General features: G+C 31.0%; 1 protein-coding gene across 1 annotated transcript; it reads right to left on the bottom strand.

The window, feature by feature from the left end:
• Positions 1-115: 115 nt before the first annotated feature.
• On the bottom strand, positions 116-10,627 carry LOC102661518 (uncharacterized). The gene is made up of 8 exons (XM_006577867.4): positions 10,585-10,627; positions 3,484-3,499; positions 3,320-3,389; positions 3,047-3,104; positions 2,245-2,296; positions 2,082-2,106; positions 1,893-1,984; positions 116-556 (listed from the first exon to the last, which is right to left on the bottom strand). The coding sequence occupies exons 1-8, from the start codon at positions 10,625-10,627 to the stop codon at positions 505-507; spliced, it is 408 nt and encodes a 135-aa protein (XP_006577930.2). The 3' UTR covers positions 116-504.
• Between the last annotated feature and the right edge of the window lie 2,308 nt (positions 10,628-12,935).

Below are 12,935 nucleotides of genomic sequence, written 5' to 3' on the forward strand. Positions count from 1 at the left end.
GAAACTGAATTATTTTTTATATAAGAACCGACTCTATAACATTAAAAAATTATTTGGCATTACAGAACCAGCAAAAAAAAAAAAAAACATTAAGATGTGGAGTCCATTGTAGGAGTTATTTTAAGACTGAGTTTCTACCATTAAGTTCTATATAGCGTAAGGTCCACTAAAAATAAGTTAAAGAATCCCTAGATGAATTCTCCATTGGTCAGGTATCTTGTCTATGTATCTATTACTTAACGGTAGACGTAATATGTCTCTGAATTACTAGGTATAACTAAGTATTTTATAAAATACAAAAAAAAAAAAAAAAAAATTTTAGAGCGCTGGGCACAAACCCTTAATAATTACGTGATTAGAGTCCGATCCACCATATTGCTGAAAGAGTCTTCTTTTTGTAATGGGAAAAAAGATCATTCCAACACTATCAATTTTGGGATCCATTCTGTCAATAATTAATTGCCCAAAAAGCTGATATTTTCAGCCACCCTAACATCCATGGTTTTAGAGCTCTCCATCATGTCCATCCTCATCAACCTCTGCTGCATATGATACACTGCATAAATATAGCCATTTCTAGTCATCTCCATATACTACGAATTTAATGTAAATGAATTTTGAGACTTCGGAAGAATAAATGAAAATTCTAAGATTTAAAGCTAATATTGGGAGTATAAAAAACATCATTTCTTTTATTATAATCCGAAATTCAATAATAATACGTTCACCATCAGTAACAACCTTGTTTACATTAACAATTAAAGTGTAGCACATATTCAGCTCTCAAAGGGAGTTTAACTTTTAAAATAAGAGGATAGGACACTACAATTTAAGCCATAGTTATCAATCACAGATAGCAGCATGTAATGGCTAACTGTGAAAATGCTATAGCGGGATGACCGCTATTTTAAACATTATAATTGAAACTAAATAATTTATACTGAATTAAACAAAACAAAAAACCCAAAATTAAAGAAATTCATGATAAATAATAAGTCACAGTTTACACACACAATCACCATCAATCTAGGAGCAATAAGGACATTATAATGAAGTCAGAAAATGGAAGACAACGGTGAAATTAACAGAAAAAGAACATACCAAATTGGATAAAAAAATTAGCATAATGTGAACGAGGTGGGAAGTCTAAAGGAAGAATGGAACATAGGATAAAAAATAGTCCAACAATGTGTGAAGGAATAGAGGTCAAAACAGATAATTTTTTGTGAAATATTTCACCCAAGAAAAACCCAAACAATGATGTTCCAGGGGTGGTAAAAATGGATTTTTAGGTCTATATAACAGTAGTGAAAACCGCTTGGCTATTTGAATCCAATAGTGGTCTGGGCTGCTCCGCTCCACCATCCAGCTATAGCAGCCGTTGACAACTATGATTTAAGCATTTCTTAGAGGATGAAAGTGTATTTTATTTTACTCTTTGAAAATTGATTTTAATGTCCAATGGCAGGTGGGTGTAGTGTATCTTTACGGACTATATGTAACATTTCAGATCCTTGGAAGAGGCATATGTGTTTATTTCACTATACACAATAACAATGTCACTTGCGAAATGGATGTAGGGAAATTCTCGGGAGAGTAGCAACAGCTTTGTAAAGCATGTGCGAAACTGTCCTACATGCAGGTCCTCTATGATACACTCAAACTCATTCCAAAATACTAGGAGGATAGGCCAGAAGGAAGGTCACTTCAGTAAATGCTAAAAGCATGTTAGAATGTTCATAATCAATAAACGATGATATTATCTTTAGAACATAAAACCTGATTGGACACCCAAATAATGATTTTAGAACATAAATTCAACAAATATGTCTCGGCTTATCAAGCAGACCAATAAGTTAATATTAAATTCCTACAATTATCATTGAAGTTACCTCATTTGACTGCAATGTTTGCTCAAATCTTGACAAAGAACTTTGCTCACACCTCCCACTTTTACAGATCCTTTTTTGATCAATTCAGCCAACTGCAAGATTGGCATCATTTGAAAAAAAAATAAAATCATAGCCAAATAATGCAAATGAACATATATACATTAAATGCTGAAAAATCAGAAAAATCACCTCATCCTCTGTTTCTTCAAGTAACCTGGTCATAGTGCATAGATGGTTAGTGCACAAATGCAGTACTCACTTGTTGCAAAAGATAAAGGCAAAGCTTTGATGCCATAAGTATCCCTGTTAAAAAATATAATTAGAGTAAAGGCATAAAACTAGTGCCTCTTACCTTCCACAATAAGAAGATATATCTTTTGAATATGCCCGAGCTTCTTGCTTATCTGTCAATAGAAGAATTTAGAATAGAGTATTTGTTAAGAAAACTAGGATGAGAATTAAAAAAAAAACTAAATTTTTATTTGCTAAAGAATTAAAAAAAGAGAAGCAGATAACTAAAATGATAAACACAAGAATAACCATCACAATGCAACAAACTGAAATATTTGACAGGTTAGTTTGATATAGTAAGATGCCGACAATAGTCATCAAAGAACGCATGCCACATCATGAAATAAGGACTTCAAAACAAGACATGTGTATCCTAGGTGACAAATTTATAAATTTAATATGCAAACATATCAGAAAACGTGACTCTAAAAATACTTGATTAATCCAATTAAATTGCAGTTATCTTTCCAGTTATTCAAGACAAGCACATGAAATATATATTCTTATCCTGTATGTGTAAATTTTTGTATTAGTTACAATTTAACACTCTTATTCTTTCTTCCACAACAAGAAAAGTAATGGTTAATCTCTTATCATTTTTAATTGTTCAACATATCAGTACAATGCTGGGTAACATAAAGCCCACATATTCTAGAACGGACAGGTGTAGGATTAAAATATAGTTTAAACGTTTTCTTAAATCTTAACTATGCTTCTTAGCTGTTTTCCATGAAAACTCTAATATGTTTTTTCGTATGTTTGAAAAACCCATCTAGAAATGTATGGGCAGGTCAGAAAACATAAGGAGAAATTGCATGAAGTCAAGTGTGCTAAATCTATACTGGATGAAATAAAGTGCGTACTTGTTGTGAGGTTATCCCAGCTATCCACTTTGAACCATTCATAGGTATTTGTATCTATCTGCAAAAACAGATGGAAACAGAATGGCACCCACTCTGGAATATCTAAATATGCAGCAGAAGCAAAGGGGCAAAGAAGTGGTAGTAGATAAAGAAGTATGATGCATTTATAACTAAAATACCATACAGAAATGTAAACAGTAACACAACAAATAGCTACAATTTTAGAAACTGGAACAGTGAAGAAGAACAAATGTAAAGTAAATAACTAAGCACCTTGAGTGTATAATCTTGCATCTTTTCGCAAAGGCCATCAAGAAGTTCAACGACTCTTAGTTCGCTAACCCTGTATATTGTACAAAAACAGTTTCACAGTTACAGTCATAAGATGTTAGTAACTAAGTAGAACAAATACATTTATCTTCCAGAGATCAACATACAGAGATGTAATTATAACTGTTTTGAAGAAATCAGAAGACCAAATGTTTCAGTGTCAGATGTGAGATTGAATTCTGAAAATGAAAAAGTAGAGGATTCAGTTGCCAACAACTCCCTACCATTTCAACAATTTTCAATGTTAATTTTCTAATAAAAAATTGTGAGTGGACTTTGATCTAACACCGTCCAATTGAAGGGAACATAGTATCTTCCCATTCGATTACATAATTTTGAATGCATATCCAAGTGATTCCGTGGCCTCTCCTGCGGAAGAAACGCAATGTGTAACAATGGATCGTAAATGAAGCATAATGGATCTATTAGTTTAGGACTTTGGCATCAGATAGCACTAACATTCCCACCACACACATACAAAATTCAATAACAGATAAACGGCCTCTCTCCACTTCTCCGCGTATTAATACATTTTTAATTTTATTTTTTTACGGTAAAGAAATACATTTTTTTAATTAGAATAACTCTATATTTTCTTACAACTTTATACTTCCTATTATTTTTCTTATCCTTTTTAATAGTACAATAGTTATAGAGTAATTATTGCTTTTCAAGATATTAAATGTGTTTATTTTTATTTAATATTTTTTTAATAAAATAATAAGAAAAATTGTAGGAAGAATATATATATATATATATATATATATATATATATATATATATATATATATATAAATGGATTATTAAATTTTTTTCTTTCTAGATTGATTTCTTAATTTTTAAAAGTTCTAAAATAATCATTTTATTTATTTAATTCGTGATAAATTAGTCCTTTTGAAAAATTATTTATTTTTAATTTTTAGGCACAATTTAATTTTTTTTTAATGATATAAAAATTTGAAATCTATATCTATGTGAAAATGCATCAAAAGTAACATAAATAAGAAAAAATGCATCAAAAGTAAATCTCATTAACAACCGAAAACCTAAAAAAGTCACTTTTTTTTCTTATTTTTCATACAATTTTTATTATATTATATTATTTTTTGTTTTAAACATGAGTTGATTCGTATAGTTTCATATCCATGAATTTAATGGGATAAATTTGACTTCTTCAATAAATAAATAAAAATGTTTAAAATTATGTTCAAAAATAAAAAAAAAATTATCAATTTTTAAACGAGATTAACTTGTCATGAATTAAATAAGAAAATCATTTAAGAATTTATAAAAATCAAGGGATTAAATTATAACCCAAAAATAAGATAAGAGACAATTCTTATATTTTAACCTTTTTTTCATTAACCACAAATATAAGAGACGATCCCGATTCAATTGGGTAAGATAAGTATGGAAAAATCTCTCCGTCCATCCATGCGCTCAGTCATTATTATGAATTAACCAATTGATCTAATAATCAAGCTTCAATATACTGAATAAAAAAAATATAGATATTTTTAACGTATTGATTGAGTATGCTTGGTCCAAAACTCATTTTAATTGGCAACAAATTCACATCATTTCTTCTTTTTTGTGTGTGTATCTGTTAGTTATAATATCAGATATATCCCAAATTGTGGTGGTGTTCTTCGAGATAAATATGGGATTTTGTCTGGGGATTTTAATCTCAAATTGGGTTCACGTAGTATCTTGATGGAAGAACTTTAGGGAATTGTTCACGGACTTAAACTTGCTTGGGCGAGAAGTTTTTGTCGTATTAAGGTACGGTTGGATTCTTAAGTGGTTATTAATCTTTTGGTGAAAGGTTATAGTCGCTTGTCCTTATTATTCTTTGGTTAAGAGTATTCATGATATTTATAATTTTTAAAGGAGTATCATTTAGATGCATGTTTTCCACGAGGCAAACCAAGTTAATGATAAATTAGTTGAGCATGATTCTTTAAGTTAGTTTCATGTTTTTCGATATAGCACTAATTTATTTGTAGTACTCGTAGAGTGGATATAGTTTGTATCTCATTCATATAGATTTCTAGGTTGAACGGATAATGCATTTCACCAAAAAAAAAAAAAGTTTTAACCTAGATTGTGAAGGCAACAAGGATTGTACGTGTAAGATCTAGCCATGTCATATAGGTGTGAAATTTTCATGAAGTTTTATCAAATTAGGTTTTCTTTATAAGTCAAAAAATTATGATGACTGCGTGCCATTTGATAACATGAAATTGTTAGCCATTTCAGAAACAAGTGTAACACTGTTCGTAACGATGAAATAAAAGTAGTTATTTTCAAAATTCATAAAATCAAATTTGCTCCACATTTGAAAGAAAAAAACATATTTAAGCTAATTTTAAATCTCGATATACCATATTAAGTTGAAGATTTTTTTTTTATTAGATTGCATGCAAGGTGATAACTGCAACTAATACCAAAACTGTAGCAAATTGCGTCCTTGAAAATTCTGTTGAGGCCAATTTTTATGCCAATACACCCTAGCCCATATTAGCTAGGTGGATCAATTGGCGCAAGACTTTGACTTCTTGACCATTGTTAATGTTGATGGTAGTTGTTTAGGTAATGCCACTCCATATTGGCCATGTAGTGTGTGGCTATTCAACAATCATGGTCGTATTGGCCACTCCATAAACGTCCATGCAGAACTTTAATCCATCTTCCATGGCTTCTCATGACTCGGAGGGAAGGATATCACGAAGTCCTTTACCTCCCAGACTCTCTGATGGCAATGCCACTCATTAAGGTGGATGCCTCCTCTACCATTAATTTGCTTCCATTCTTCAGGCTATTTGTGATATCTTACACTATGATTGGATAGTCTCCCTAAAGCATATCCTCGGCGAGGGTAACCATTGCATGGACCCCCTTGCCAAAATGGGTTCTCATTCCCCCTTTTTCTTAAATTATTAGAAAAGAAAGAGAACTATGATCTTACATTTGAATCTCCATGTGAGATAAGCAGGGAGAATAAGAATCTGGAGATAGAAAGAGAAAATAAAATGAGAGATGATGATGTAAAAAGCCAACAAGAATTAATCTTATAAAAAGCCAGAGAATATAGTTTTCAATCACACTTTTGAATAATCTTAATAAATTGAGACACATTTAGATTGACTTCAAAATTAGCACACTAAATGATTTTAGTTTCAAGTCTTTTGAATAATCAATTCTCAACCTATTTTCTCATTTCTTTTGGATAATGTTTTCTATCTTAAATTTAGTAGCCTAAAGAAATACAAAATGATTTTAAGAAACCAATAAGCAAATGACTATAAGTTAAAACTTAAAACATATTTTAGAAAACATTATCCACAAAGAAGTAATGATAAACATGAGAAGATTTATAAATGGTTATAAACAATCACGTAAATAAATTTATTATCACATTTTAATTTCAAATCTTAAGATTCAGATTTATAAATTAAATTTTATTATTTATATCGTACTTAAAATTTTCATTTCTATGATGTTGGACTTCATTTTATATTTATACTTCAACAATCCTATTATCCAAAACATTGTGGTTATATAATGAGAAGGCGATCATTTTCAATGCATACCGAATAAAAAAATTCGTTAGAAGTAATAAACAATTATGTTGATGGTCTTACCATGTTGTGCATCAAAAAGAAATGAGAAACGTGAATTACTGCAAAACACATGTTAGCATTTATCGTACAGGTATGAGCGACGTAAATTACCGCCATGTCTAGGATTTTAAGTTAAACAATATATTGTATTCTGAGAAAAAAGTCTGTGACCGGACATAAAACATGACAAATGAAAATGGATTAGTTGATATCGGTAAAAGAAATTTGAATGAGTAGGCTAATAGCTAACCTAATTGAATAAGTTTTTTTTCTTAATTCTTCAAAAAAAAAAAAAGGAAAAGGGAAAAGGTATTGTCTATTCTTCTCCTTGAATGAGTAGGCTAATAGCTAACCTAATTGAATAAGTTTTCTTTTTAATTCTTCAAAAAAAAAAAAAGTGAAAAGGTATTGTCTATTCTTCTCCTTGATGTATTTTTTTCTCTCAGAAAAAAAATGTCTTTTTGAGATATAAGAAGAAAGGAAATGAAAAACTACTTCACATTAAAATATTACCTACTCCTCCAACTTTTCTTTATCACAAAAAACTCATCATCTTTATCCTACAAAGAAAGAAAACTACCCACAATCAACATATTCTCGTGATCACCACATTTTTTAGAAACAAAACAAATTACAGATTACACTAACCTACAACCTACAACCTCCAACCAATCTTTTTCCTTTCATCTCAACGGTGTTGAAAAAGAACTCAATACCTTTAACCAAAAGCATCTTTATGCTATTCATCTCAGCAACATTTTTAAAATCTGGAAATGAACCACAAACAAATTACACTAACCTGCAACCTCCAACCAATCCTTCGAGGCACAATCTTTGAAATCTCTGTCACCCTTTTCCTTATTTGACAGGAATAACTACTCACAAAATTTTGATGCTAAATTGGACTAAATATGAACAGATGATGGATATATATATATATATATATATATATATATATATATATATATATATATATATATATATATATATATATATATATATATATATATATATATATATATATACTGGATGCTATGAATGCTTTGCATTTTATCGAAGGCCTTATGCATTTTCGATAGTGTATTTATTTGGTTTATTTTTTCAATAATAAACGTTAAAATGATAATACCATTCGTTACTCCATTTGGTTTATTGAGTCTATTTAGGTATCCTTCTTCTTAATTCCAATAACGATGCATAATAAGATTAGAGAGAATGTTTCTAAAGATGCATTAAAGAGGCGTGCTCTCCACTTGCTTATTGGAATTAAGCACCGTTCAACATAAAATATTGTGCATTAAATAGAGAGAATTTCTAGCTATTAACTGTGCATTAAATATGCGAGGTTAGAAGTGGAGTTCAAAGAGATCAGTGTAGAATCAAGCACCTTTCGACATGATCGTCCAATATAATAATGCTGGATTTTACATGATTTACGTGATTTTATGTAAAATTTTGGGCGGGATAATACATGCAAAATTGGAGAAAAAAATATACGCGGAACTTTTTGCTTTACTAATAAAAGATCAAGATTACGACCATTTTTTAATTTTTAGGGTTAATTAAGATTATAATAGTTTTAAGTTTTAATTTTATTCTTATAGTTTTCAAGAATAAAAAAAGAATGATAAAGATTAGGGGGTCCCTGATGATTTGATCGTGAATATTCTGTTGAGGCTGCGTTCCAAATGTGTTTGTAAGGGCATCACTTCACGGTGATGGTGATTCTGCGGAAGTAATCTTTAATATTCCACCTCCGTCATCCGCTCCCGAATCTATAAGCAGGGTGGATATCGTGGGTTCTTGCATTGGATTTATACTCTTATACTATTTTGTCATATGGAATCCGTCTACCGGTTTTCATAAACGAATCAACAATGTGTCGTCAACCTGTGACTACGTTGAACGTCTATTTGGCATTGGGCATGGCCCGTCAACTGATGACTACGTGGTGCTAATCGTAACAGTGTCGTCCACGAAGGTCTATTGTTTCTCTCTCAGAACCAATTTATGGAGTTTAACTAAGGATACTGTTCCGCATTATATTGGGTTTCAGCCCAGTCACGGATTGTATTGCTCTTGAATGGGGCTCTTCATTGGTTGATGGTTAAATCCAATGGAAATCGTCGCGTGATTATTGCATTTGATTTGAGTGTCAGATAGTATAGCCAATGGATTGGACTATAAAACATATCATTTGATGGTGATGAGAGGATTCCTGTGTATCTGTTTCATGAGTTTTAGGACTGTATTGTGGATCATGAAAGACTACAAAGCGCAGTCATCTTGGACCTGGACCAAGTCATTCGTCATGTCTACTAGTTATTTTCCTGTTCGCTATCCCTTTTTCCCCGATATGCTTCACAAAAAATGTGGTATAACTATATTCGATTTGAATAGCTTCAAAACTGAACATAACTTCTAGTATGATTTAAAATACTAGTAAACTGAGACAATCACTCTCAAGTAGCTACAACAAATTACGCCCAAGTGGAAATGAACATAAATGATATCATATAAGCATGAACTAAAAAAACACTGGAATCCAAACAGTGACAGAAGACAAGACAGCAAAAGACATAATTCAAACTCAAGGATTTGTGCTTGGAAATGCTTTAGATACTTCAGGGACCTTAGGAATCTCAGGCATATTAGACAGCTCAAGTTTTGACAATTCGGGGACCTTAGGCAGCTCAGCTCAGGTACTTTAGGCATTTTTGGGACCTTAGACCGCTCTACTTTTAACAATTTAGGAACGTTAGACAATTCAAGGACTTTAGACATCTCTAGCTTTGGTAATTCAGGAACTTTTGGTGGAGGTGGCAGCTCAGGTTTGGGAAGTTAGGGCACTTCTAGCTTTGACAACGTCAATTCTAGAAGATTGTGTGCTCCAACAGCTATTGTGTGACTGCTTGCAGACAATAATGTTAGAGCCACAAATGAAAAAAACACTGTCGACAAACTGTAAGTAGCCATGGTTGAATACAAGAACTTTCAAGAGGATCAATAGGAGTTGGAGATCTTTGTAAGTGTTTAGATATGTTTTGTGAATGTGTACTGAAGATGTTGTATGTGGGACTTTTATAGACAAAACTGTCTAATGAGGTACGCATGGTTAGTTGGTGGGATGGTGTTAGTATTCTTAGCTCAACTTCTAAGTTACCCACACAGTATTCCATATAGCAAACTTTAATCAGAACAGTTGTTGGTCAACTAATCTATCTGCATCAGCATTAATAGAAAGGAATGAAGACAATTTTGTCACAAAAGTCAATACTCTCCATGAGAAAGCTACCACAAAACCAAGGATTATTAGAGATATTTGCCAATGAAAATTGTTCCTTGCAAGTTTACTATGCCTTATCAAGTATCAACAAATCAGACTTAATTTCAACGCCAACAAACTGAAATAAACTATTCTTATTTTCATATTTGAAATGGGCAGAAACTGATAACAGACAAAATAACTCTAAGAATAATAAAATTAGATGACCAACAAATAACCATTACGGTACAAGTTTCATATCTCTAATCCTTATCAGGGGAATGTGCCACTGCTACCCTTGCCTACCATCCCAACCATACCATCATTAGTCCCTCCATTGCCACCAGCTTCATTTCCAAACATTCCCGCAATCACAACTATGATATTCCCTCCATTCCATTCCTCTCTCCAACCCCTTCATCCGCAAGTCCTTGATTGAAAGTGAAGAATTCTAAGCATTTTCCAGTGTATGAAGCTTGGTTTTGTCTCATGTTGCTGTGCTCATGTCTTGCTAGCAGCGATTAATATATATATGCATGTGTGTAGGATAACAAATATCCTTACATATTCTCTGTGTTATTTGTGATTTGTATCGTTGTTGTGGGGTATGATATACATACAAGTCTGGTCAGTTTAGTTTCTATATCTTTTCGTTTGATAATTTATTTCAAGAGTGTCCTATCATTTTTTTTTCTTGCATATTAATATCATGTACCACTACTTTTCAAGTTCTTACAGATCTTAATTGAGTAAAATTTGACTATATGTAAATTCGTTGCACGAATTATAACATTTCAACCGAACTTCAGAACTCTAACGTACATAACATATATATCTTATATGATTCTTAGATAGTAGAGAAATAAACGTGCAAACTAGCTTATATCCATACAAAAACTGAAATTTCTGTCGCTTACTTTTAAGGCGATGTGATTTTCTTCTCTACACTAAAAAATTAGCAATTTGCACGTTACGTACATTGGCTATATGTGCACGTAGTAATATCAATTATAGCCTGGATTGTGAAGGCAAAAGGGATTTTCTGTGTTGATCTGAATCAACAAAGATTGGGAGCGGTGGTTGCCTAAAATGTCTTGTAGTATGTAGTTTAATTTATATAATAACCTGAACAATCTGAGAAATATAAAGAGAGTACATACTGATACAAAATACAATAATGCTGACATATTTTTATATTGCAAGAATCAATCCAAGGAGGATTGTGCTTTAGAAGAACCCTTAATTCTTGTGTACAATTGCTGCATTTGCTGTTAGAAACGAATAATAGATAAAGTCGTAAACCGGCCATCTGTGTAGTCTTCTCCTCATTTTCACCATTCTGAAATTAAACCATTATTTTAAAATGGCTTAATTTTGAGTTTTAGTTGCTTCAACAAGCAACTGTTTTTTTTTTTTTTTCAGAATCTATAAGCAAATGTTACTTATGGGTAAAAGAATATTGTTTTATCGTTTAAAGGTAATCTAACGAGAATCATTTAAGAGCTGTTTAAAATTATTCTCCATCTCATTATAATTATTGTATAAAAAAAATTATTCTAAAATAATTATTATTTTATTTTCTATGTAACATTAATTATCTTTTTTGATTTATATCATTTATAATTTAATGGTAGCTAACAAAATTTATATCATTAATTATGACATAAAATTAATTTTGTAAAATAATTTATTATTTATTTATTATTTTTTATGTGTAAAATAATTTAGAACAATGTTTATTTTAAGACGGATGGAATATATTATTGGCGTAAAATATATATAAATTATTTAATTATAATGTACATGGTGAGAGATTACTTAAGTGAGATAAAGAATATAAACTTGGTTGCTTAAATTACGTCTATTAGAGATGCTTTAGAATAGATGAATTAAAAGAAAGTTACCTTAATAAATACTAAAAACATCTTTAACTTCCTCCTAATTCCATTTTCACCATCCACCACTTGCGGTTGTCTTTTCAGCCCAAACTCATCCATTAGCATGTTTCTTGTCGAGTGTGGACTGTGTTGTCGTGTCTGTCACATTGCCATCAAACAATCCATACCCATTGGGGATCCATTTTATGTTATGTTTGGGTTTTCTTATCTTGTCATTTAGGTCACTCTTTTTTTTTCTTTCAATTCTTTTTATGAATTAATTTGTTAATTAATAATATTTACTTCTCACTCCTCACTAAAAGGATAAAAAAATGACCATGACACATGATTAAATCTCAAAAGATTCACCATCATGTTATTGATCGGAACCGAGCTTAATTTTTTTAAACAAAATTTTATATTTGAATTTTGTGAATGAAAAAGATATAATTAAAAAAATCCCATAAATAATCATTCAAATTTTTCAATAAAAATTAATAATCAATAAAATATATAAATATTTTATACCACGTTGAGCTTGAAACGTGGCATAATAAATCACACACATGGGGAATTGAATGCTGAGTTAACAGTTATTATTACAAGACATTTTCTTTTGACATGTATCATTACACGACATGTTAGTAGGCATAAAAAAAAAAGCAAAAAAGAAAAAGAAAAAGATTAGCAGCAGAATAACAATAATATTATGAATATTAATATTAAAAGAAAGAACCGACGAGTCGCTTTTTAATCAGTGTTGCAGTCGCTTTACTAAATTCCCGTCCCTACCA

The sequence above is a fragment of the Glycine max genome, chromosome 4, assembly GCF_000004515.6.
Source record: "Glycine max cultivar Williams 82 chromosome 4, Glycine_max_v4.0, whole genome shotgun sequence".
NCBI lineage: Eukaryota > Viridiplantae > Streptophyta > Magnoliopsida > Fabales > Fabaceae > Glycine > Glycine max.